The sequence below is a fragment of the Miscanthus floridulus genome, chromosome 2, assembly GCF_019320115.1.
Source record: "Miscanthus floridulus cultivar M001 chromosome 2, ASM1932011v1, whole genome shotgun sequence".
NCBI classification, from domain to species: Eukaryota; Viridiplantae; Streptophyta; class Magnoliopsida; order Poales; family Poaceae; genus Miscanthus; species Miscanthus floridulus.
Genome location: NC_089581.1, coordinates 154,897,546 through 154,922,524, shown reverse-complemented (window position 1 = coordinate 154,922,524; position 24,979 = coordinate 154,897,546). Strand labels below are relative to the sequence as shown.

General features: G+C 42.6%; 1 protein-coding gene and 1 pseudogene across 1 annotated transcript; both read left to right on the top strand.

The window, feature by feature from the left end:
- The first annotated feature begins 3,281 nt into the window (after nucleotides 1–3,281).
- Nucleotides 3,282–6,531, top strand: LOC136537295 (uncharacterized; annotated as a pseudogene).
- Nucleotides 6,532–11,515: 4,984 nt separating this feature from the next.
- LOC136534020 (uncharacterized) lies at nucleotides 11,516–24,331 on the top strand. Its single transcript, XM_066526519.1, has 25 exons — nucleotides 11,516–11,910; nucleotides 11,999–12,058; nucleotides 12,160–12,252; nucleotides 12,551–12,779; nucleotides 13,291–13,397; nucleotides 13,539–13,601; nucleotides 13,879–13,979; nucleotides 14,342–14,436; nucleotides 14,722–14,742; nucleotides 17,245–17,340; nucleotides 17,447–17,567; nucleotides 18,233–18,391; nucleotides 18,494–18,666; nucleotides 18,823–19,094; nucleotides 19,725–19,826; nucleotides 20,038–20,214; nucleotides 20,304–20,492; nucleotides 20,643–20,884; nucleotides 20,979–21,125; nucleotides 21,924–22,149; nucleotides 22,376–22,507; nucleotides 22,599–22,742; nucleotides 22,931–23,110; nucleotides 23,580–23,639; nucleotides 23,727–24,331. The coding sequence occupies exons 1-25, from the start codon at nucleotides 11,647–11,649 to the stop codon at nucleotides 23,796–23,798; spliced, it is 3,525 nt and encodes a 1,174-aa protein (XP_066382616.1). The 5' UTR covers nucleotides 11,516–11,646; the 3' UTR covers nucleotides 23,799–24,331.
- The last annotated feature ends 648 nt before the right edge of the window (nucleotides 24,332–24,979 follow it).

Sequence of the window (24,979 nt, the reverse complement as noted above, 5' to 3'; positions counted from 1 at the left end):
AGCCAGACTTATCCATCACCCTACACTGCCTATTCGGCTGTCCATAAAAACCTGTAAATCTCTATTCCTTCACACCAGTCTCCTCATTACTTATCTAGACATCAATATGAGCAGGGTTTGATGATTTGCGCCTTATTATTGTCCCTTTCCTCCACATTAACACTAACCCTCCGCTTAATCCTTCACATGAGCAGGGTTTGATGATTTGCGCCTTATTATTTTCCCTTTCCTCCACATTAACACTAACCCTCCGCTTAATCCTTCACAACTCACTCCATAAGCATTTTCAAAACCCAAACTAAATCTCAAGTTCTCAGCCTTGTGTGAAACCATTTTCGTCTCCGATAAGAAGACGATCTCCGAGCGATGTTGCTCCACCAGCAAGCGGAGCTCATGAACTGCCATGGGCTGCCCGCACCCCTGGCAGTTCAGGCATAGGATCCTCATTGTGCCTGGCGGGGCTGCACCCCGGCAGCCTCCGCCGATCTTGCAAATTGTGAGAGCTCCATCTTTTGTTTTTTGGCACCCTCTAAATCCCTTTGGTCCAGCTCCACAAGGGCAAGTGTGCTAGACTCTCCTGTCAATTCTCCTTTATCATCAACAGAAACTAAGGCCAAATTTCTTGTCTTATCCAAAAGCCAATCTCTCTCATTAATAGAGTCAAAATGTTGGAGGACAGTGTTATTCCTCTTCCTCGTAGCTGCTGCATTATTTAGGTTCTGGTTGACATCCTAGGCTTCAAAGACAGTAAAATCCTGGACCTCTTCGCACTGGGAAGTGTTCCTTTTTTGAGAAAAACTTGTGTGCGCCACATCAACCATCGCTTTTCCTCTCTCTGACTTTTGACTGGAAAATTCCTCTGACGACCTTGTTTTAGAGCTAGAGTGTGATTGACTGCGATTTGAATCTCCATCCCAAACTGATGCTGTTGCTGCTTGAGCAAAAGACAATACCCTTTTTTTCTCTTCCTCCGGGGCTCTTATCCAATTGTCGTATTCCCATTTTCCATCTGCATCACATTCTGAAGGCTTTGGGCAATCTAATTCAGAGTGACCCATGATGCCACAAGAGAAACAAAAGAAAGGGAGTTTTTCATATTGCAGGTCATAAAATTCAACTCCATCTTTTGTTTCAATGGTTATGAATCTCTTCAAAGGTTTGTCAATCGGGATTTCAACTCTTGCTCTATGGAAGGATCCAGCCGTATTACCAAACTCATCAACATCCAGTTTATTAACTTTACCCACCAAACCTGCTATTTTCCAGCCTTTTTTCTTGTTCATCAGATGCATGAACATTGAGCAATCTATACAATAGTATTAAGAGCGTGCAGTCCAGCGTTCCCGATCTGTCTCACGTTATACAATAGTATTAAGAGCGTGCAGTCCAGCGTTCCCGATCTGTCTCACCTCACGAAATACTGTCCCGGGCACAGTCAACGCGAACCCCTCCGCCCGCCCATCCCTGCCTGCCCTCGCTACCTGCAATTAAAAAAAACGTACCTCGCCCGCCGCTCCACAGCATTCCAGAAACCTCGCCACAGAAGAAACCTCGCCATAGAAAGAAAAAAAAACCTCGGCTCCTCCGCTCCGTCACTCCTCTCCAGAACCACGACCGTCCGCCGCTGCCAACGCACCTGCCTTGCCTGCCTACACGCACCACGCCGTCGCCCGTCGTCTCATCCTCGGCATCCGCGCACCGCTTCCCCCAGATTTACCTGCGACCTCCGCCGAAAGCTGGTCCATCCACGGCCTCCGCCGACGCTCGACCCGCCAACGGCGGACGCCGCCGCCGTTGTCCGCCTCTGCCGTCGTCCGCCCAAAAACGGCCCATCCCCGGCCTCTGCCGTCGCTCCACCCGGCGGGCGGCGCCCGCCGCCGCTGTTGGCATCCGCCGCCAGCCGCCATTGTCCGCCGCCGCCGTCGTCCGCCTTCCCCCCACACTCCAGCTCCTGCCTCGGCTTGCTCCCCGCAGTTCACACAGGTTAGCACCTGCACCCTTCCTCCCTTCTCATGCTCCTGATTCATGCTCCATATACCCAAACTCCCAGATGTTACACTGCCTACAGCATTACTGGCACTACCTAAATTGTTACCTTCTCATCCGTCTCAGCAGTTGCCTTTCATCTATGGACACAGCCCGCAGACGACGACGCATACACGTCAACGACCCTTACCAAGGTACAGTTGTCTCCACCTATCCTGTTCACCCCCAAATCTATTAGTACACAAAAGCTGCCTTTAACCTCTTTGGCCGAACCACCTGAAGGTGGCCACGCTATCGTTCCTGATCACGCCGACGACCACAGCACTCCTAAACGCAGGAGATGTGCATTACCTGCTGCTTCCGAAGACCACAAAGCTGGCCCCTCCGCAGCTACACAGAGTTCGGTGCCTTACCTTCCCGTTCGCCGTTACCGTGATCCATTGCTTGCTGCTTCAGTGGAGGAACAAGCTACCTCCCGACTTCAGTGTACACTTAACCATAAACGCCAGCGTCGTAAGTCCGCAAATCTCATCACTTACAAATACCGAAGCTTATAGATCCAACTTAATAGTATTGACATCAACTTACAAATGGCAAAGCATACAGATCCAAGATTAATATTATTGACATTGAACTAAATTTCATGCTATCATGTATTCATGTTTACATTATTGACATACTTTTCTACACTCCATGTTTACATTCCAACTCTATTTGTTTGGGACCTCATAGGCCTATTGCTAATTTGCCACAGATGCCAAAGCTTATAGATCCAAATTAATATTTTTGACATCAGCTTACAAATAACAAAGCTTATAGATCCAAGGTTAATATTATTGACATGGAACTAAAATTCATGCTGTCATGTCCACAGAAGCCTTCCCACATGTTACTGCCACAAAAAAATGTGGAATCCTCCGGTGTTTAAATTCCCTTACGTGTACCTACACGTCATTTTCAACTCTATCTGTTTGGGACCTCATAGGGCTATTGCTAATTTGGCCCGCTCCCTCTTAATACCTCTACCTGTAGGCACCATTTTTACGCCACTCTATTTGGGAGGACCTACTTGCACATGCCTACACTGCGGTGCTCGCTTCTGGCTTCAGGAGCGCGTGCGTAGCGAAGCCGGCACATCTGCTCCGACATACAACAGATGTTGCAGAGGAGGAAGCATATCCCTACCTGTTTATGTAGCGCCCCCACAGCCTCTGCTGCGCCTTCTAGAGAGAGAATCGCCATCTCTCTCAAGGCACTTCTTTGACAACATAAGACGGTACAACTCCATGTTTGCTATGACCTCCATGGGTGTCAAAGTCATAAATGATATTAACGACGGCCATGGCCCTTATGTCTTCAAAATAAGTGGCCAAATCTGCCACCGTATTGGTTCACTAATCCCAGTACAAGGAAAGAAACCAGAATATTGCCAGCTATACATCTTCGACACTGCAAATGAAATAAGAAATCGTATGGCTGTTGCACAGAACCAGGAAGATCACTTCCAAGCAAATGAAGATATCATTACTTCCTTGGCAGACATGCTTGATGCACATAACCCTATTGTGCAACTATTTCGGACCGCCCGTGACAGGCTCTCTGTGAATAACTCGGTGGACCAGTTGGACGACCATTACTCTCTCAAGCTATTTTCAGCACCTAAACAGCATGGCAACGTCTATAGCGACCCGATTGCATCAGAGGTTGTTGGTTTGGTTGTCGATGATTTAGGTACCCGCGAGGAGGGCAGGGACCTAATAGTACAAGATCACTCATCTCAACTCCAAAGAGTAAGCGAGGCACATTGCAAGTTTATGTCCATGCAGTATCCACTGTTATTTCCATATGGAGAAGATGGATTCCATGATGAACTGTACTACATGTCCAGTCGTCGCTCGAACAATCTCAAACGAAAGAAAGTCACCATGGCAGAATATTATTCGTACCGGCTGCATGATAGAGACAATGATTTCAACACCCCTGTACGCTGCAGTAGACTAACACAAGCATATATCGTTGATGCCTACTGCTGTGTTGAAGATGAGCGACTCAGACATTTTCGAAAAGACTCTTTCCAGAAGAAATACAGATCAAGTTCGTACAAAGCTTTAGTTGATGCTGTTAATAGTGGTACCACACGTGCCTCCGATGTAGGTCAAGCAACCTTCTTACCAGGTTCGTTCACAGGAAGCCCAAGATACTACTACCAGAACTATCAAGATTGTGTGGCAATCTGCCGTAGGTTTGGATGTCCAGATCTATTTATCACGTTCACATGCAATGCTTTGTGGCCAGAAATTGGTGATGCCTTATCATTCGCACCATGCCAGCAGCCTTCTGATAGACCCGATATTGTTAACCGAGTGTTCCACATGAAGCTTAAACTCCTCATGAACGATATACAGAGGAATGATTTCTTTGGACCCACACTTGCAGGTATTTCTCTAATATCTTATCCTTCCATCCTTAACACAACATTATTCACCTTACTGAAAATTAGAACAACTGCCCTTCAAGCTTGAGTGACCCTGATTTTTTGCTACCTGCTCATTTTTACAGCTGTGTACACAATTGAGTTCCAGAAAAGAGGTCTCCCACATGTACACCTCATAATATGGCTCAAAAAGGACAAGCCTCTTGATGCTGATCAGATAGATACTTTCATATCAGCCCAATTTCCAGATCTAGCTACTGACGTCACAGGTTACGAAGCAGTGTCCAGATTCATGATTCATGGACCCTGCGGTCCTCTACAACCTTCCTCTCCTTGCATGAACAATGGAAAGTGCGATAGATTGTACCCAAAAGAATTCTGTGAACACACATTAGTAGTACCCAACAGTTATGTCAAGTATGCTCGCCCAAATAATGGCATCACTGCCCACAAAAAAGGAGTTCAGGTCAATAACACATTTGTGGTTCCACACAATGTAGACTTACTGGTCAAATACCAAGCACACATAAATGTGGAGAGTGTTAGTCATAATGGAATGGAGAGATATCTATTCAAATATACAAACAAAGGACTAGATTGTGCTAAAGCTACGCTTCAGAGAAAAAGAGGTTCTTCTGACAATGCGGCCAAGACATTCAATGAAATCAAAGAATACCTGGACTGTAGATGTGTCACGCCCAATGATGCTGCATGGCGACTACTTCAGTTTGACATACACTACACCGATCCGTCTGTGGAACGGCTTCCTGTCCACCTTCCTTTACAGAATGGTGTGCTGTACACAGAAGATGATTATCTTGATGAAGTAATCAATGATCCATCTAAGCTCATCACAAAACTAACAGCATGGTTAGATGCAAACCAACATTACCCACAAGCTCGACAACACACATATGTAGAATTCCCTGAACATTGGACATGGCATCAGAATGGAAAATTCTGGGCTAGACGTCGCAACAATCGTCCTAAGGTTGGGCGCCTTGCTAATGTTGGTCCCAATCAAGGAGACCGATTCTACCTACGAATGTTGCTCCACATAGTCGAAGGACCACGGAGCTTCTCTGAAATACGAAATGTTGCTGGGCATCAGCACCCAACATTCCGTTCTGCATGTGACGCATTGGGCTTGCTTGGTGATGACCAGGAGTGGTCCCACGCCATGTCTGATGCATCGTGCTGGGCATTTCCAAGCCAATTACGACAACTTTTTGTCACATTGCTGCTTTACTGTGAACTCAAAGACCCCCTCAGATTATTTGATGAATATGTGAAGATCATGGGGGAAGACATTGTACCGTGCAAAACAGCTAGCTCTAGAAATAGTTGATGCAAACATAGAAGCCCATATCAAATCCTATGTCCTACATGAGCTACAAAAGCTACTTAAAGATAAAGGATACACCCTTGAACACTTCAATTTGCCCCAGCCAACTACAGATTGCACTGACATACTTGGAAACAGATTGATAATGGAAGAGTTGTCGTATACTACAGCACATACACCAACTGAAATGGAACAGTGCATCAGCCAGCTTAACACACAACAGAGGCATATCTATGATCTCATACAACATTCAATCTCAAATGATTTAGGCCACACATTTTTTGTCTACGGATATGGTGGCACCGGCAAGACTTTTTTATGGAACACTTTGCTCAACAGTATCAGAACCAAAGGCAAGATAGCACTAGCAGTTGCATCTTCGGGAATAGCGGCACTGTTACTGCCAGGCGGTCGAACACCACACTCACGCTTCAACCTTCCTCTAGAAATCCAGCCTCACTCCATGTGTGCAATAAAAAAAACACACAGTTAGCTGAGTTAATACAGCATACAACGCTCATTATATGGGACGAGGCACCTGTCAACCACAGGCACTGCTTTGAAGCACTTGACCGCACACTCAGAGATATTATGTCATCCAGCAATAACGAAGCATCAGCAAAACAATTTGGAGGTATAACAGTTGTCCTTGGTGGTGATTTCCGACAAACCCTGCCAATTATTCCAAAAGCCAAGAAACCACAGATCTTGGATGCATTAATCACACGATCTAAATTGTGGTGGAATTGCAAAGTGCTCCAGCTAACTGAAAACATGAGACTTAGAAGCCCCAACCTCTCAGAAACTAGAAGAACTGACCTCGATAATTTTGCTACGTGGCTTCTATCCGTTGGTGATGGCACAGCTCAGGGCAGCAGGCCCACGGACCTCAGTAACACATCATGGGTTCTGATTCCGGAGAATCTCTTACTGCCACCCGGACAAAGAACACTTGACAATCTGATTTCTTTTGTGTACGGATCACCTGCAGAGAACTCTCAGTCACCCACCTATCTATGTGAACGAGCAATATTAGCACCAACAAATGAAGTGGCCGCAACTATCAATGCAAAAATAATTAGTCAAATAGCCACTCAAGAGATGTCATACTACAGCTCAGATTCTATTGATGATTCAGCTTCCAACTACTGCACTCTAGAAGCCCTTTATCCTCAGGAGTTCCTCAACACTATTACAATGGGCAGCCTTCCAGACCACCATCTGCAACTCAAAATTGGTGTTCCCATAATGTTACTTAGGAATTTCAATCCCTCAAAAGGTTTGTGCAATGGAACCAGACTTATAGTCACACAACTCACGCATCGTATCATCGAAGCTGAAATAATTACTGGAAAGGCTAAAGGAACAAAGACATATATTCCAAGAATAGTCACTACTTCATCTGATCCCAAGTGGCCCTTCAGAATAAAGCGACGGCAATTCCCAGTCCGTGTTTCATATGCCATGACAATAAATAAAAGCCAAGGACAAACACTCAATATAGTTGGCGTATACCTCCCAAATCCAGTGTTTTCTCACGGCCAACTTTATGTTGCGTTCTCACGTGTTACCACACCTGAAGGCTTAAGAGTACTTATTGAAAATAGCTCCGAAAGATATGAAAACCAAACTCATAATGTTGTCTACACTGAAATTTTAGATGACATATCCACAGATACCCACTCAATTCAGGTACAACAGCCGACATACAGTTTACCATTGTTGTTCTGATTTCTGTATCAGTTACATTACTACATATCTACCTGCACGTACTAACATTTCAAAATTTTGTCATGTCCAACATGGTTTCTTACTCTATCCTCTAAGTGAAATTATTATTTTGCAGGTGCCACCCTTTTAACACTCCCAAATATTTGGAACAACAACAATTACATGTCATTCTGTACAAATATATTTGTGGCCTACACTCTTCAAAATGTAAAAGTGAGTACAAATATATATGGAATCGCTGTAAGGAATCATCTATTCAGCTACTAAACTTTACAACATGCCTTTTATTATTGGCCGCAGTATGCTACAATGCCTACTCACATATTCAGTTTTTCCCTTTTTCTGATGCTCACAATTAGTGTCATGCTGACTCCAGGTTGCTCTATTACTGGGATTCTTCAGCCTTTACTTCAAAAGCCATCTATACAATGTTTGCTTCATTTCGTATAATGATATTTTAGAGCAACTCCAAGGGATAATGGTGCTGCATTCTATGAACTTATATATTCTATTACACAGGCAATCAAATGTGTCCAATATTCCCTGCTCCTTTTGTGACATCCCTTCATGAATATTTTGCTTCAACCAAAACTATATTGTATACAATTACTACTACATATACAAATTTAAAGTGGATCAATTACTCTCTTGACAAGTCCTTTGCTGCAACTAATTATAGTAATCACCTGCTTCCATGCAATAATTTGGAGTTCCTACCCGTGCGAAAGCACGGGGGTACCTGCTAGTTCTTTAGATTGTGGGGGAGGGGACTGGACATGCGTGTGGACCGTGGAATTGAATGCTGCCGGTTTGCCTCCTTGGTAAACGTGGAGGTAGTGCATGTCTGCACTCTGCAGCTTTGCATGGATGAAAAAAATTAATGGGGTCTTGTTTAGATTGCAAATTTTTACAATCTGGACACTGTAGCATGTTTCGTTTGTATTTGACAAACTTTGTCTGATCATGGACTAACTAGGCTCAAAAGATTCGTCTCGTGATTTACAACCAAACTGTGCAATTAGTTATTTTTTTACCTACATTTAATGCTCCATGCATGCGTCCAAAAATTGATGTGATGGAGAGAGAGTGAAAAAACTTAGAATTTTGAGGCAATCTAAACAAGGCCTGGGAAAAAATTATTGCATGGGTGATGAGTTCTAGATGGGCTACACACAATGCTGTGGAGGCAGGTAGGTGACTCTTGGCCTGGGCTCGGCGAGGTGCTGTTGCCAGATACGGACGGCTCAAATAATATTGATGGTGCGGCTCAACGTGGGTGCAGTAATTGTTGTGGTAGAGAAATCGATATAGCAATAATATGATGCAGTGTTGAGAGAAAGCTGCAGAGATGGTAGCCGGAGGTAGATGAAGCAGTTGCCCAAATAGAGGTGACGTGGCAGCACGAGGGTTGAGCTTTAGGAGAATTAATTGTTAGTGGGTATGAACTATATAGAGATATTAGATTAGATTTGCAAGCTGGTAGCATGGGAAAGGTAACCTTTTCATGAACCCTCCACAGTATTAGCAAGCCAAAATTGATATCCAAAGCAAGCTGAATGGTCGAATCTGCAGCACAAATTTGAGGAAAAAATAAACATCCTCCTTAGAATTTCCTACATTTGAGTGGTCTGCTACCTGGTTAAATCGGATCAAACAGCATTGAGGATGCTGCCTGTCTCGTGGCTTGCGACAAGAAAGAAGGACAAAGGGGCAGGAAAATCAAACCTCAGAGAAACTCATCATAGTGGGCTCACCATCGATCCAATAGTCATCTCCATCAGCAAATTGCATATTGGGATACCTGGAGAGTACCAACAGCACAGAATAACAAACGTTAGACAAATATTAACTCCACCAATCCCACATAATCGACACCGTGCCTGACCCCCTGCAACACGCAAAGTTCTGATTGCAGTGCCCCATGAGAGGCATGGAACTTCGCATCGTGGGTAATTCTCTTGGTGAAATAAATCAGTGGTGCTGATACACCTCTCCATACTTGTAAATACACCTCTGCATAATTCCAAATATTGTTCATCTAATTCCTTGCATATTTAATACGAAATTGAGAAGTCAGCAATGTAGAACTGAGACAGTGATCCTCCAGACTTTGTACTGTGTCACAGGTTATGAAAACCACAAAACTAAATGCAAATGGTGCAGAGTGGAAACTTTTTTTTTCAATAGTCTCTTTCTTTCTTCCACCTCCCTTACCTTAGGCTGACACACTTGGATTCATGGACGGGAATGGAGCATGATTTCGCCAAGATCTCATCCAATCCTATAGCTTGCATCAAAATTGGTAGCCCAGATTTGATTCGTGACCTCTCAAGAAAAAGATTGAAACAAAAAATAATGCAAAACAAACATCCTTCTTTCTTCATCCTTTGTTACCTTATATGCTGCCTTGAGTGGATTCAAAGAGGTGGATGGAGCACGGATCTGCAGGTCGTCTGATCCGGGGCCGGGTAGAGAGAGAGAGAGCGGCACATGAGGAGACGGTGAGGGAGAGAGAGAGAGGCGCGCGGCGGAGCGGGGGCTGCGTCGAGGCCCCCGCGCTGGCAGACCGGCGGTTCCGGCGCCGAGCACGGCGGAGGTAGGGCGCGTGGGCGCGTCGTCGTGCTGGATCTAGAGAGAGGGAGAGAGCTCTGGGCAAATCGAGCTAGGGTTTCGTGGAGCGCAGAACACGGGGAGCTTCGGGAGGAGACAGGCATGGCGTCGGCGCTGGAGGGCGTCGAGGTCGGGCTCGTGGGGGAGGAGGAGAGGAGAAGCCGTGTTTTTTTACAAGAGAGAATCCAGAAGCCGAACAGGCTGGCCAAGGAGAAGCAGCGGAGGAGGCGGAAAAGACGAGAAGCACGAGAATCCAATTCTGGGCGAATCCGTTGGGGACAATCACAGCCGTTGGTACAAGAGATCGGACGGCAGATAGGATTCAGGCGACGTGGACGGGACTCCTGCTCGAGGAGCTAGTGCGTGGCGAATCCATTGGGGACAATCACAGCCGTTGGTACAAGAGATCGGACGGCAGATAGGATTCAGGCGACGTGGACGGGACTCCTGCTCGAGGAGCTAGTGCGTTTTGTGGGGTTAAATAAATAAGCACATATATATCACCAGAATTTGTGATTTAATTGTTGTGTAAGTATGTAGTTTTGCGTGTATTTGTGCTAAAGTATTAGTGTAGGGCTATATATTGTAGTTCATCAATTATACACTTGGTAAAAATAAAAATTATTACTTACTTTCGTGTTAAACTTGATTTGTCACATAATTCCAAGATGTATCAACGCGGAGATGAGATCTCCGTGAGGTTTATTCCACGCGTAGGGATGTAGACGGGGACCAAACCTTTCATGGGAGTTTTCACGAGAACGGAATTACTCCTTTCATTTTTTATTATATGTCCTACTAGATTTGTCCTAAGTCAAATATTTATATCTTCGGCCATCCAATTTAAAAATTCTCATAGTTTTACAACATATGAATTATATATTATTTTTTCATAATAAATCTAAAAACATACTCTCTCTCTCTATCTTAAAACAAGTGCACATATCACTTATTGAATTCAATCTTTTTTTTGAATTTAACTAAGTATATAGAGCTTCAAATAAGTTTATTATGAAAGTATATTTCACAACCAATCTAATGATATATTTATTACACATCATAAGTATTAGTAATTTTTATATAAACCTAGTCAAATTTAGGGGGGGAAATGATCCATCGATAAGGTGAGATGCGCATTTATTTTGGGACGAAGAGAGTTAAATATATATAGTTTTTTGGAAATTAATTGTCAAAGATATATAAATGTTTGATTTAGGATATAAACCTAATACGACTTGTAAGTAGAAATGCAGTGAGTAGATTTTTTTTTCCTCCACGAGTAGTCGAGGACAGACTACAGAGATGAGGAGCCATTCCTAGACGGCAATTCCCGTTGTCCATCCCGTCCCACCGGGGTCTCGAGCAAACGCATGCCAAAATCCAGCTTGGCGGTTGGATCCAGCAATCCACACACCATCTCCCTCCGTCCCTCGGCTCACTGCCCCTGCCCCGTGCGACCCGACCCGAAAACTCCCACCAGACAGACAGGCCTCTTGCTCGCCGGAGATCTCCCACTCGCGCGGCCCCTCGCTCCGCGACCATGGCCTCCGGGCAGGACTCGTCGGGCACCACGCTGATGGATCTCATCACCTCGGATCCGTCGGCCACCTCGACTGCCGGGGCGTCGTCGCAGCAGCAGTCCTCCTCGGGCGTCGGCGGCTCCCTGTTGGGGAAGCCCGTGGCGCCGCCGGCGGATCGCAAGTCGAAGAAGGGGACGCTGATGCAGATCCAGAACGAGACCATATCCGCTGCCAAGGCGCTTAACCCCGTCAAGGTCCTGCCCCAGCGCAACAGGAAGAAGAAGGCGCGTCCCCTCCCCCTCTCCCCGCATCATTTTCATCCTCTCTTATTCGCATTCCAGTCTCATGCTGTAGTTTATGCTTCTCGTGCAGCCCGTCTCCTACGCGCAGCTGGCCCGGAGCATCCACGAGCTCGCCGCGACGTGCGACCAGGTTCGTCCGGCTGCTGCTTCGGTTTGGTACTTTGGTTATAATTGCATGATGCTAGCTTGGATCTGTTAACTTTATCTGCTCTTCTGCTATGCCTTTTGTAGAAAAGTTCCCAGAGGCAGCTTGTAAACAGTGTGTTCCCCAAGCTTGCTGTGTACAATTCCGTGGATCCTTCGGTGGCTCCATCTCTTCTCATGGTAAAGCTTTTCCTGTGCCCTTCTCGACTGCTTGTTGCTAAGTTGTGTAGGTAGAACTTAGATCACTCACAGATTCGTGCCAGCTATGATAGCACCGTAACGGCGCGTGTTAAATTATAGTTTTGGTTAACTTGATTCACACCTTTGCATGTCTTGAACAGAAATTAGGTACTTAAATAAATGTGTTGTACAGAAATCATATACTTAGCATAGACCATGGTCATGATAACCTTTGATATTATTGACTACTTGAGGTATTTTTCTCTCTCATTACTTCGACTCTCCTTTGCGTTTGCAGCTCCATCAGCAATGCGAGGACAGAAATGTTCTGCGCTATGTATACTACTATCTGGCCCGTATACTGTCAGATAATGGTTCCCAGGGTTTAAGTGCTGCTGGTGGCATACCCACACCCAATTGGGACGCTCTTGCGGACATTGATGCTGTCGGGGGAGTGACACGAGCAGACGTTGTACCGAGAATAGTTGATCAGCTCTCAGCGGAATCCTCCAGTGACGATGTTGAGTGTATGCCTTTATACTATCTCAGTGTACATCAAAGTTATAGTATGAAAAATGTATTTCTAATCGTACATTTTGCCACTTATTAAAAAACTTGAATATTTCTTATTTCACAGGGACTGCTTCTTAATTGAACCAAAGTTACTTGCCTGCATTTCTTGCTTACTTTTTTCAAACCTAACTCATGATCTATTTTCTTATTCTCTTGTTGGGAATTGGTTTCCTCTTGGATTTTTTTGAAGCATTATCATAAGAACGTATATTCCTGGCAAGTCCTGCATAAGAAAATCAACTATACGATCAAATTTATGAAATGCCTTAGTTGAAATTTGAAATATGAACATCTTTGGTGTGAGCAATAAGAGTTTCACAGTGTCATGATGAAAGGCACAGCAAGACAAAGTTTCTAGGCCAATCTAAAACAATTAATGTTTTAGTCCTTTCCCTCTTAATTCCTTGTTGAATGTCGTCGCTTTGTTCCTCATTGTTCTTTATTATGGATGCTGGTCCTTTGAAGTTCATGCGCGGAGACTTGCTGCTCTGAAGGCCCTTACCTCCTGTTCCACTAGCAGTTCTGAGATGATGGAAAAGCTAAATGAAATTGTGTTTGGCATCTTGGAAAAGGTTGGCCATCCATAATCTCAGTTGTTCTTTGTACAGTTACATTAGTCTTTAAACTACTTTTCTTAGCTCCTTTTCTGTTTCCCTGGTCTGTGGCACTAAAGTTGACAGTGTTCTCTCCATGATATATCTGGATACTTTCAGGTAGTAGATACTAAACAAAAACGGAAGAAGGGTATTTTTACTAAGCAAGGTGGTGATAAGGAGGTGCTGTTTCGTTTCAAGAATGTGCATTTAGTTTTGGTGCTGCTAAGTACTCCTGTTTGTATATAATACGAACTATCTTACGGTGTCTGGATATTACCATTGTTGACCTTGCTAATTATAAGCATTGAAAAAGCACCAATTGCTACAGTGTGCACTTAAACTTGCAGCTCACTATTATCTGGCTAAGATGATGGGCCAACTTAATTTACTTGACCTGAATATTGCGAGTCTTATGTTCTGAACTCAACCTTGTGACACTTTTATTTTATTTGCACAGTCTATCATACGTGGTAATTTGCAATATGCTTCTCTGAGTGCACTGAGAAGGCTTCCACTTGATCCCGGTAATCAACCATTCCTCCACCGAGCTGTGCAAGGGTGAGTCTGGACTTAATGTGTTTGTAAAACTAATTTTACCACCTTGTATTCTGGACCTTGTTTATTTTACAAGTTCTCAACTATTCAATACAAGGGATAGAAGCATTTATGGTTTCTTGTCTTTGGTTGTCTTTATAAATGTGAGAAAAACCAATATTGATGTGACTTCTGAACCAGTTACTGATTTTAATTCATTTCTTCTTATGTCATATTTCTGTACTCAACTATCTATCAGGATGAAAAGTATGATCAAACATCTACCTGTTCTATAAAAAATCGATCCATGTATGCAAAATTTTACTTATGTATGAACATACTGTTTCATATTCATTTTCTTGTCATTTTACTTGATACAACTGCAGGATTGAATTTTCTGACCCAGTTGCAGTCAGACATGCATTGTCAATAATATCTGAAATTGCTGCGAAAGATCCACACTCTGCTGCAATGGCATTGGGTCAGTTTCCTCACATACTGCTAACAATTGCTCACATTGTCTATTTTATTTTGACATGCAGAAATTACGTTAAAAAAATTGACATGCAGAGAGAACATATACCATTATGGTTTAGAATACTGTTGATCTTTCGTGCACTGAAAACAGTAAATACTATCAATCCAAATGTAACAGTAGAGTTCAGTTGTGATCCTGATATTTTTTATGTTTAGTCAATTTGTGATGAGTCTTGTTTCATTCCATTTATGTGGTTTATAATCTCTTGTATGGCTTCATTTTATGCAGGCAAAAGTGCACAACCCGGTGGTATGCTTCCTTTTCCTTAAGCATCTTTTTGTTAGTCTTTAATCATTTGAACACAAACATATTCTAAAGTGATTTCAGCTAATAATTTATATCTTTCTCCTGTCCATGATAAATGTTTCAAACAATACACTTTTCAGGAGAAAGCAAGCAAAGCAAGGTTCTAACTTCTAAATAGCTAGCTTTAGATTAGCTATAGGTAGCTATATTTTGACGCTTTGACACTATGTCACTAGTTTGCTACAGACTCTATTTAAAATGCTGAGCAAAGCAATTCTAGTTTTCATTTGATTTGAGTTACAAGAATCAAGATTTTTGTGCAAAATACATATATACCAATGACTTTGGTATTGTGAAGTGAATATCCTAACTGCTCTTCATAAAGAAAAGCTGGACCAACGTAGGAGAAACTAGGTGGCTTCATATAAGAAGAAAACAAGCACCCAAATGAGGACTCGGACTTACGTGGTTTAGGCATACATCTACACCCTCAATCAACGGAGCTAGGCTCAGTTCCTACTGCTCTTCACAACTATGCCTTTAAATATGTTTACTCATTGTCCTACCCGATTATAAGTAACATGCAGAGGGCAATATATCTTCTTGGCCGTGTCTCAAGTATTACATGCTCTAAATAATATCAGGAAAAATATCGTATATAACTTTGTGTAATATCTGGTTACAACAACAACAACAAAGCCTTTAAGTCCCAAACAAGTTGGGGTAGGCTAGAGTTGAAACCCAGCAGAAGCAATCAAGGTTCAGGCACGTGAATAGCTGTTTTCCAAGCACTCCTATCTAAGGCTAAGTCTTTGGGTATATTTCATCCGTTCAAGTCTCCTTTTATTGCCTCTACCCAAGTCAACTTCGGTCTTCCTCTGCCTCTCTTCACGTTACTATCCTGGCTTAGAATTCCACTACGCACCGGTGCCTCTGGAGGTCTCCGTTGGACATGTCCAAACCATCTCAACCGATGTTGGACAAGCTTTTCTTCAATTGGTGCTACCCCTAATCTATCACGTATATCATCGTTCCGAACTCGATCCCTTCTTGTATGATCGCAAATCCAATGCAACATATGTATTTCCGCGACACTTATCTGTTGAACATGTCGTCTTTTCGTAGGCCACCATTCTGCACCATACAACATAGCAGGTCTAATCGCTGTCCTATAAAATTTGCCTTTTAGCTTCTGTGGTACCCTTTTGTCACATAGGACACCAGATGCTTCGCCACTTCATCCACCCTGCTTTGATTCTATGGCTAACATCTTCATCAATATCCCCGTCTCTCTGTAGCATTGATCCTAAATATCGAAAGGTATCATTCCTAGGCACTACTTGACCTTCCAAACTAATATCTTTCTCCTCCCGAGTAGTAGTGCTGAAGTCACATCTCATATACTCAGTTTTAGTTCTACTGAGTCTAAAACCTTTGGACTCCAAAGTCTTCCGCCATAACTCCAGTTTCTGATTCACTCTTGTCCGACTTTCATCAACTAGCACTACATCGTCCGCGAAAAGCAATACACCAAGGGATGTCCCCTTGTATGTCCCTTGTGACCTCATCCATAACTAAGGCAAATAGATAAGAGCTCAAAGCTGACCCTTGATGTAGTCCTATCCTAATCGGGAAGTCATCCGTGTCTCCATCACTTGTTCGAACACTAGTCACAACATTGTTGTACATGTCCTTAATGAGCCCGACGTACTTCGTTGGGACTTTATGTTTGTTCAAAGCCCACCACGTAACATTCCTTGGTATTTTATCATAAGCCTAAGTCAATAAAAACCATGTGTAGGTCCTTCTTCTTCTCCCTATACCGCTCCATAACTTGTCTTATTAAGAAAATGACTTCTATGGTTGACCTTCCGGGCATGAAACCAAATTGGTTCATAGAGACCCGCGTTATTGCTCTCAAGCGATGCTCGATAACTCTCTCCCATAGCTTCATAGTATGGCTTATCAACTTAATTCCCCGGTAATTAGTACAACTTTGAATATCCCCTTTATTCTTGTAGATCGGTACCAATATACTTCTCCACTCGTCAGGCATCTTGTTCGATCGAAAAATATGGTTAAACAGGTTGGTTAGCCATACTATAGCTATGTCCCCAAAGCATCTCAACACCTCAATTGGGATACCATCCGGTCCCATCGCCTTACCTCTTTTCATCCTTTTCAACGCCTCTCTGACCTCAAATTCTTGGATTCTCCGCACAAAGCGCCTATTGGTGTCATCAAAAGAGTCATCCAACTGAAAGGTTGTGTCCGTATTCTCACCATTGAACAAAATTCAACTGAAAGGTTGTGTAATATCTGGTTACAGTGACCAATTCTACTGTCGATTTCTCCCAGTTCTATCTAAAAGGCATTACCTCTTAGATTGTATATAATTGAGTCCTTCCTCTTTTGTTAAATCCAGTTATGTTGGAGTTTCTTCTTTTCACTTTGATGTACTTATTTGTGTACAATATCATATATCATTGTTCCAAACTGAAACAGGAGCTCTTCAGGACATTCTTCATTTGCATGATGTCCTTGCCAGGGTTTACCTTGCAAAGATGTGTCATTCAATATCCAGAGCACGCGTGTTGGATCGTAAGTGAATTGTTTTGTGCCTGACCTGAATTTATACGTGTGATTTGTGATCCAAATCAGGGTGCATGCATCAAATTGCGGTTCTGATCATATACAATTTATGCAGAGAGGCCTGACATAAAGTCACAGTACAGTTCCCTCCTTTATCAACTTCTTCTGGATCCCAGTGACAGGGTCTGTTTTGAGGCCATAAATTGTGTGTTGGGAAAAGGTGACAACACAGAAAGGTACAATGATGCAGAGGCATAGCATATTGTTCTGTTGTTCAACAGCTTATGTCCATATTTGGAATGTAGTTTTGAGAAGCTTTAGTTTTAGAACAAGAGATGTACAAAACCACGGTGTAGAAAAAAAGAGGTCTAGAGTGGAGTTTCTAAAACTCCTCCAAAAAAAACTCGACCTGCGGGGGGTTATGACGGCCCTCGGGTTTTCCCTTTAAGAAGAAGATCTTCTCACACAGATCGAGAAAACCCCCGAACCCCTGCCCCCATCCTGACGCAGCGGTATCCATTGCCCTGTGAGAACCGGGCCGGGCCATAACTGCGCTTTGGCACATGGGGACGGGCAAGGGGATTTTTTTAACCTCAGCCTGAAATTCGCTCCCATGGGGAGTCGAACTCAGGACCTGAGGAGTGCCGCCGGATCACCTAACCGTTTGAGCTAGACGCCCTTTGGCTAAAACTCCTCCAAAAAGACTAGTTTTAGCAATATGTCAATACCATGGTTTTCAAAACTACACAGATTGTTACATCCAAACACCTTATGGTTTTCAAAACCCAAGTATTTCAGAAAACCATGGTATTTTTCTAAAACAACAAAAATATTTTGAATCTAAACAGGGCCTAAGTCACTAATGATGCAAAGTATATTATATTATCATCATATCTTGCAGCACGGAGGACAGAGCTGGTGGATGGATTCGGTTAACTAGAGAAATTCTCAAATTGCCAGAGGCCCCCTCTGTAGCATCAAAGGGTGTTCTGTCAAAATCTAGTGAAAAATCTTCAAAAGCAAGGCGCCCTCAGCCTCTCATCAAACTTGTAATGAGAAGGTGTGTTGCACCTTTTTAAGTCTGCACAAGTGATTGATCTCTCCTGATTCCTTTACGCAGCCCCTGGTCATGGATGCTTTATTATTTGTTTCTTATTCTCAGATTGGAGAGCTCATTCCGTAGCTTCTCTCGTCCGGTTCTTCATGCTGCTGCAAGAGTAGTTCAGGAAATGGGCAAAAGTAGAGCAGCTGCATTTGCTTTAGGTGCATATGATGAGGGGGCCAGTCTTAATGTTGAATCTCTTGATTCTGATCTTGAGAATCCAATGGCTGAAGGTATGCTGATGTTATCATAGATTTTAAATATATGTTTACACATTCAAGTACTCTTAGTGTTAACTAAAATCCTACATCTTTCATTTAATTTCGCACTGAGTTGACTTTGCAATGCTTTTTAATGCAACTATGTGACTTTTCATGTTTATGCTGTAGCTACCCGAAAGCCTAATCCGCTATCCAATGGTCATGGTGGAATGGACACAATAGCAGGATTATTAGCATCACTAATGGAAGTTGTGCGGACAACAGTAGCATGCGAGTGTGTATATGTTCGAGCAATGGTCATCAAAGCTTTGATATGGATGCAAAATCCACATGAATCTTTTGAAGAACTAAAATCTATCATTGCATGTGAGCTGTCTGACCCAGCCTGGCATTCCTCTCTCCTGAATGATGTCCTACTAACCTTACATGCTAGGTTCAAGGTATTGGATCCCTTTCAGTGTTTATACTATATATGTAGTTCTAAATTTGTTGACATTATTCTCAGTACATTGTTCATTTTTGCCATTTTAATTCGTTTATTATCTGCTTGTGCCTGAAGGGCGGGCCTGGTGCAAGCGGTAGAGTCTTACCGCCTGTGACCGGAAGGTCCCGGGTTCGAGTCGCGGTCTCCTCGCATTGCACAGGCGAGGGTAAGGCTTGCCACTAACACCCTTCCCCAGACCCCGCATAGAGCGGGAGCTCTCTGCACTGGGTACGCCCTTTTTTTTTATTATCTGCTTGTGCCTCAAATAGTCAAATCACATTTAAGATTGCAAGCATATTTTCTTGAACACGATTAGAAGCAGATTCAATTGTTCTGTAGTGGCATTGAGTATTTAATGATTAAAAGTAACATTGTTTTTAAAAATGATGGTGCGTTTTTATGTTGTTTTTTTATCGGGACATAGGATATATTTCTTTTCAGAAATTTGTTTGTAATTTTTCTATCTCCTTTTCATGCTCCCATTGTTTTTTATGGTTCTTGCACTTATCCTTCTGATTTTTATTAGTATGTTCCCCTTTACCTGATTGCATGATTGACGTATTCTTCTGTTTGTCTTACATGATAGGCAACCCCTGATATGGCTGTGACTCTGCTTGAGATTGCAAGAATTTTTGCCACTAAAGTTCCTGGAAAGATTGATGCTGATGTTCTACAGTTGTTATGGAAGGTAGAGCGATAGACCTTTTTTCGTGAAGCAGTTTCAATAGCATTGAACCATCTACAATTCTATTATGCAAAGCTTTCATGTACTTGTGTATATGCATATAACCATTAGTTTCTTACACATTTGATGTTATGTTGGTTTGGCAGTGGTTTTACTTTTTTTTTTTCTAGAATGAACATGCAAATAATAAAAAAAAACAAAATTTGCCTACCAGACATGCCTTGTAGGAGCAGGACCAGATGGGAAACATACAGCCTTGGAAGCTGTGACTATAGTTCTTGATCTGCCACCACCTCAGCCTGGTTCAATGTCTGGACTCACTTCTGTTGATATGGTATCTGCCTCTGATCCAAAATCTGCAATGGCACTCCAAAGATTAGTTCAAGCTGCTGTAAGAACAAAATTTCCACTTGGTTAATTTTAAATTGAGCTTTGACTTTGAAACAACAACAGACTGATGTTTGGCCCGTCAACTATCAGGTTTGGTTTCTAGGAGAAAACGCTAATTATGCTGCATCTGAGTATGCCTGGGAGTCCGCAACGCCACCCGGTACTGCACTAATGATGCTAGATGCTGATAAAATGGTTGCTGCTGCAAGCTCCCGTAATCCTACACTTGCTAGCGCTCTGACGAGGCTTCAAAGGTGTGCATTTAGTGGAAGCTGGGAGGTAGGGCCGTTTGCAAAGGACTATTCCTTTTCTTTATTGTTTACAAATACTTGGCGTTGTTTACAAATACTTGGCGATATGGGGTGAGATAGTATGACATCTTATTTGATGCCTTTCTGTTTTTTCTCGATTGTACTGTTAAACTTGTAGATCCGTATTGCTGCTGTCCAAGCCCTAACTACCATTGCAATAAGGTCTGGTGAACCTTATAGACTGCAGATATATGAATTTCTTCATGCTTTGGCTCTTGGGGGTGTGCAGTCAAACTTTTCAGAATTGCAGTTAAGTAATGGGGAAAATCAAGGTGCCAGTGGTACTGGTCTTGGATCTTTAATAAGCCCAATGCTTAAGGTCCTAGATGAAATGTATAGAGCTCAAGATGATCTTGCCAGGTATATTTGACATTAAAACTCCTCATGGTTGCTCTATAAAATGTCTTGAGGTGGCCTCATTTTTTTATTCTTTTTTTCTGTCTTATTTTTGCAGAGATACTCGCCATCATGATAATAGCAAACAGGAATGGAGTGATGAGGAACTTAAGAAACTTTATGAAACCCATGAGAGGCTTCTTGATTTTGTTTCCTTATTCTGTTTTGTTCCAAGGGCTAAATACTTGCCCCTTGGTCCTACCAGGTATGTACTATTGTAATTATTAAAGGGCAGTCATCTTCTACTCCCCCTGTTCCAAATTATAAGTCGCCTTGACTTTTTTGGTACATTCATTTTGGTATGCATCTAGATATAATAATATGTCTAGGTACATAGCAAAATGGATGAACCAAAAAAGTCAAAGCGACTTATAATTTGGAACATAGGGAGTAGATAAAATTATTGTTGACTTGAAATCTTACTTCGTTGCTGAAATTGCCTAAGGAAAAACTTGACCAACCTAGTAGGAACTAGGTGGCATTGTAAATAATAAGAAAAAGGACTTGAACCTGGTTGGTGGGGGTGTACATTCGCACCGCCCACCAACTGAGCTAGGATCAGTTTCTTGCTAAAAATTGTCTAAGAACTAAATATTCGGTTCACCAGTCACAAATGAAGTCTAGAGCCTTGTGTCATCATACAATAAATGAAAGGTACATTAACCTGATCAGTCTGGATCACTTTCAGTTAGGTGTGCTTCGCTGTCCAGAGGCTCTGGTCCATGTTGTTGGAAGTATGCCAAAAAATAGGCCCTATTGATATAATATAACTAGATACATTTGAATCAAACTAAGCAGGTATTAATTTACCTACTTAGTTTGATCTAAATGTATCTAGTTGACCGTGCATGTTAAAGCAATCCATCACAAGAATCAACATTTTTCTAATAGTTCCTGTGCGCTTGTGCATAAATGGATGCCTCCTGTTATTTCTTTTGCTGGGATACATTATTTTGTTAGTATCCTATCTCTTGATATTAAGTATGTTCAACTGTATGGACAGTGCCAAACTAATTGAGATCTACCGCAACCGTCATAACATAAGTGCATCTGGTGGTCTAAGTGATCCTGCTGTTGCCACTGGAATATCTGATCTTATGTATGAGTCCAAAGAAGTACAAAAAGAGACCAATACTGTCCAGTCTGGGATCGATCCCGATCTGGCAATGGCCTGGGCAGCAGGTTTGGAAGACGATGGTTGGGCAAACAATGCTCCAGCTGTGGATAAAGTAAGATTCTTTGTTGTGTTTTGTAAATCACTACTGTTATGTATCGGCTTTCTACCTGTTTGAGGCCTATTTTTTTAGGAAAATGGCTTTTTTCTATGAAAAAGGAAGATGACTTCATTTCTTAGTCATTTCTGGATAATTACCCTTTTCTTCATTGAATGAGCTTAATTTGGGAGCGACAATTTTTTTTAGCCATTGTCATTGGGACTGTTTGATTGAATTGTAGGTAAAGGACTTCCTTGCTGGTGCTGGAACTGATGCTCCTGATGTGGATGATGAGGAATACATGAACTCGAGGCCATCAGTCGGCTATGATGATATGTGGGCTAAGACAATTCTTGAAACATACGATGCAGAGGTAAGTATTGCTACACATGCTCAATGTAGTTTGCTCCACATGCTTCCTAAATGTGTACAGATAGTTAAGCTTAGCTAATCATTCATTGCAGGAAGATGATGGTAGGTACTCTGGTGGATCCTCTCCCGAATCAACTGGTTCTGTTGAAACCTCCATATCGTCCCATTTTGGAGGCATGAACTATCCATCACTGTTTAGTTCAAAACCGTCAAGCCATGGGGCCACACAACAAACGGTATATTCTGCTGCATCTATGCTATGTTTATTTCTTTGGTGTTGTGGAGGGGAGGGGGTGCTAGAAAACATGTCTACTTAACATTGTTGTTGTCTGAGTTTATACAAAGCAGACATTGTACTGTACAATTTAAAACCATTTTACGGAATGGATGGATATGGTTCCTGATAGGTTTGCCTTTGTTTCAGATACGTGAAGAACCACCTTCATATTCGACGTCAGTACTACAGAGGAAGGAGTCATTTGAAAACCCCCTTGCAGGGCGTGGAGGACGAAGTTTCGGATCCCATGAGGATGAAGATAAGAGTTCTGGTAACCCTCAGTCTGGAAAAGCTTTGTATGACTTCACAGCAGGTGGTGATGATGAGGTACGAGGGTAGCAATCCTTTTTGTTGTTTGTCTTATAAATTCCTGAAGTGATCCTTCCATGTTCAGAGCTTGATGGAATGTTGGTTCTGAAGTCTTTCTTTGTCCCAGGGTAAAAGATGTTTATAAGTGATTGAGTGTCTTTACTATTGGGAAATAATTGTTATTAATGTATTATTTTAACTATCCAGTTCAGTGTCAAATATCTCCAAAAAAGACAAAGAAGCCTCTTTTATTTTGAATGAAAACAAGAGAACACTTGGTTAGGTTCAGTCCCAAGTTGGAAATTGTTTTTTTGGGGGGACCCTCACCCATCAAGCTAGTCTTTAGGGTTTAGGCTCAATGCCATGGTTAATTGTGGGTTCCGGTGGCCTGGTGTGGCACCAACTTCTATAGATGGTGATCTGGGTTGAATCTGCTTGCACTCTAACACGCTTATTCATTATTCATGTACATTGTTTTGTTTTTCAGCTGAGTTTAATCACTGGAGAAGAAGTGGAAATTGAATATGAGGTCGATGGTTGGTATTATGTAAGTTCCCATCTCACCATAGATTTTACTAGTCTTTGATTTCAAACGAACAGATTTTAAAGTTGGCGATTATTTTTGTGTGCTCAGGTGAAGAAAAGGAGGCCTGGAAGGGATGGAAAGATGGCAGGTCTGGTTCCTGTTCTGTATGTGAGTTCATGATAACAGCCGTGTGTATCGTTTCCCACACTTGTGGAAGCTATTCGGAGTTCATGAGCTTAAGAATGGCACGTGGGAATGCTCCAGAGAGATCTTTGCATAAACTTGTGTCCCTAACGTCTTATAGGCACATGGCCTTGTGGAATGTCATATCCAATCATCTTGGGGTTCGTATGATGCTGCAACGCTGTTCCTGGGTGTTGATTTGTCTGTACCCACACCACGAGTTCATTCATTTTTTTTTATTTATTTATTTATTTTTTTTGCTAAGGTGGACACTTACTTTAGAGGTTAACCGTTCATCTGTGCCATTTTGCTGCTGTGTTCACGAAGGCAACTTAGTCGTCTCCGGTTCATGTTGTGCAATATATATTTTAGTCAAATTGTAGAGGCATCATTTCCCCGCTCTTGACCATTATTATTTTGGTCTTGTGTATGGCGTGATTCTGTAAAGTAGTGTTGTTAATCTTGTGTATATTTGTTTCCGGATGGCTTATGGAGTATACAATACAATAGTGAATTCACATGCAACATTGTTTGTTTACTCTACTACTTTTCCTATCATTGATCTAAAGCCGCAGTTTTGTTCAAGATCAGCAGGCTAAAACTTGGTACCGAAGTCTGGGACGGCACCAACATAATTGGCCTGCTCGTTGGTTGGTTTCTGGACTGATAAGCCTGACTGGTGTTGATTTGTTGTAAGAGAAAAATAATGTTGACTGATTGATAAGTCCTAACTAAAAACAAACAGACTGAATGCTAAAATCTTGACTTGACGGGGGCCTGTTCGCGGCTGCCGCTTTTCCAGTCGCGCTACAATGTTTTGCAGCAGTTAAAATCATTTAAAAACCTGCTGCAGCGAACTGGACCATCGGTAGATGAGGGAGAAAGAACGTGATTGGACCAAAAGTTATTTTGAAAATATGGTTTCTAGTGTCTACCTTAGCAAGCATGAGTTGGAATTGGAGCTGCGCTAACGTTGCCATGCTCCTGGCCATTTTACCCATTTGCCTTTGGAAATGTCGCCCTGTCGGGTCCGTGTCGCCCTGCACGAGGCGGAGCATTTCTTTGCTCGCCTGTCCCTTGCTGCCGAACTCCTTGATCGCGACTTGCATCAAAATAGCCGGGTCAGGATAACGAAGAGGGCCCTCCGAATGAAAACTATGGAAGTTTCTGCCAGGGAG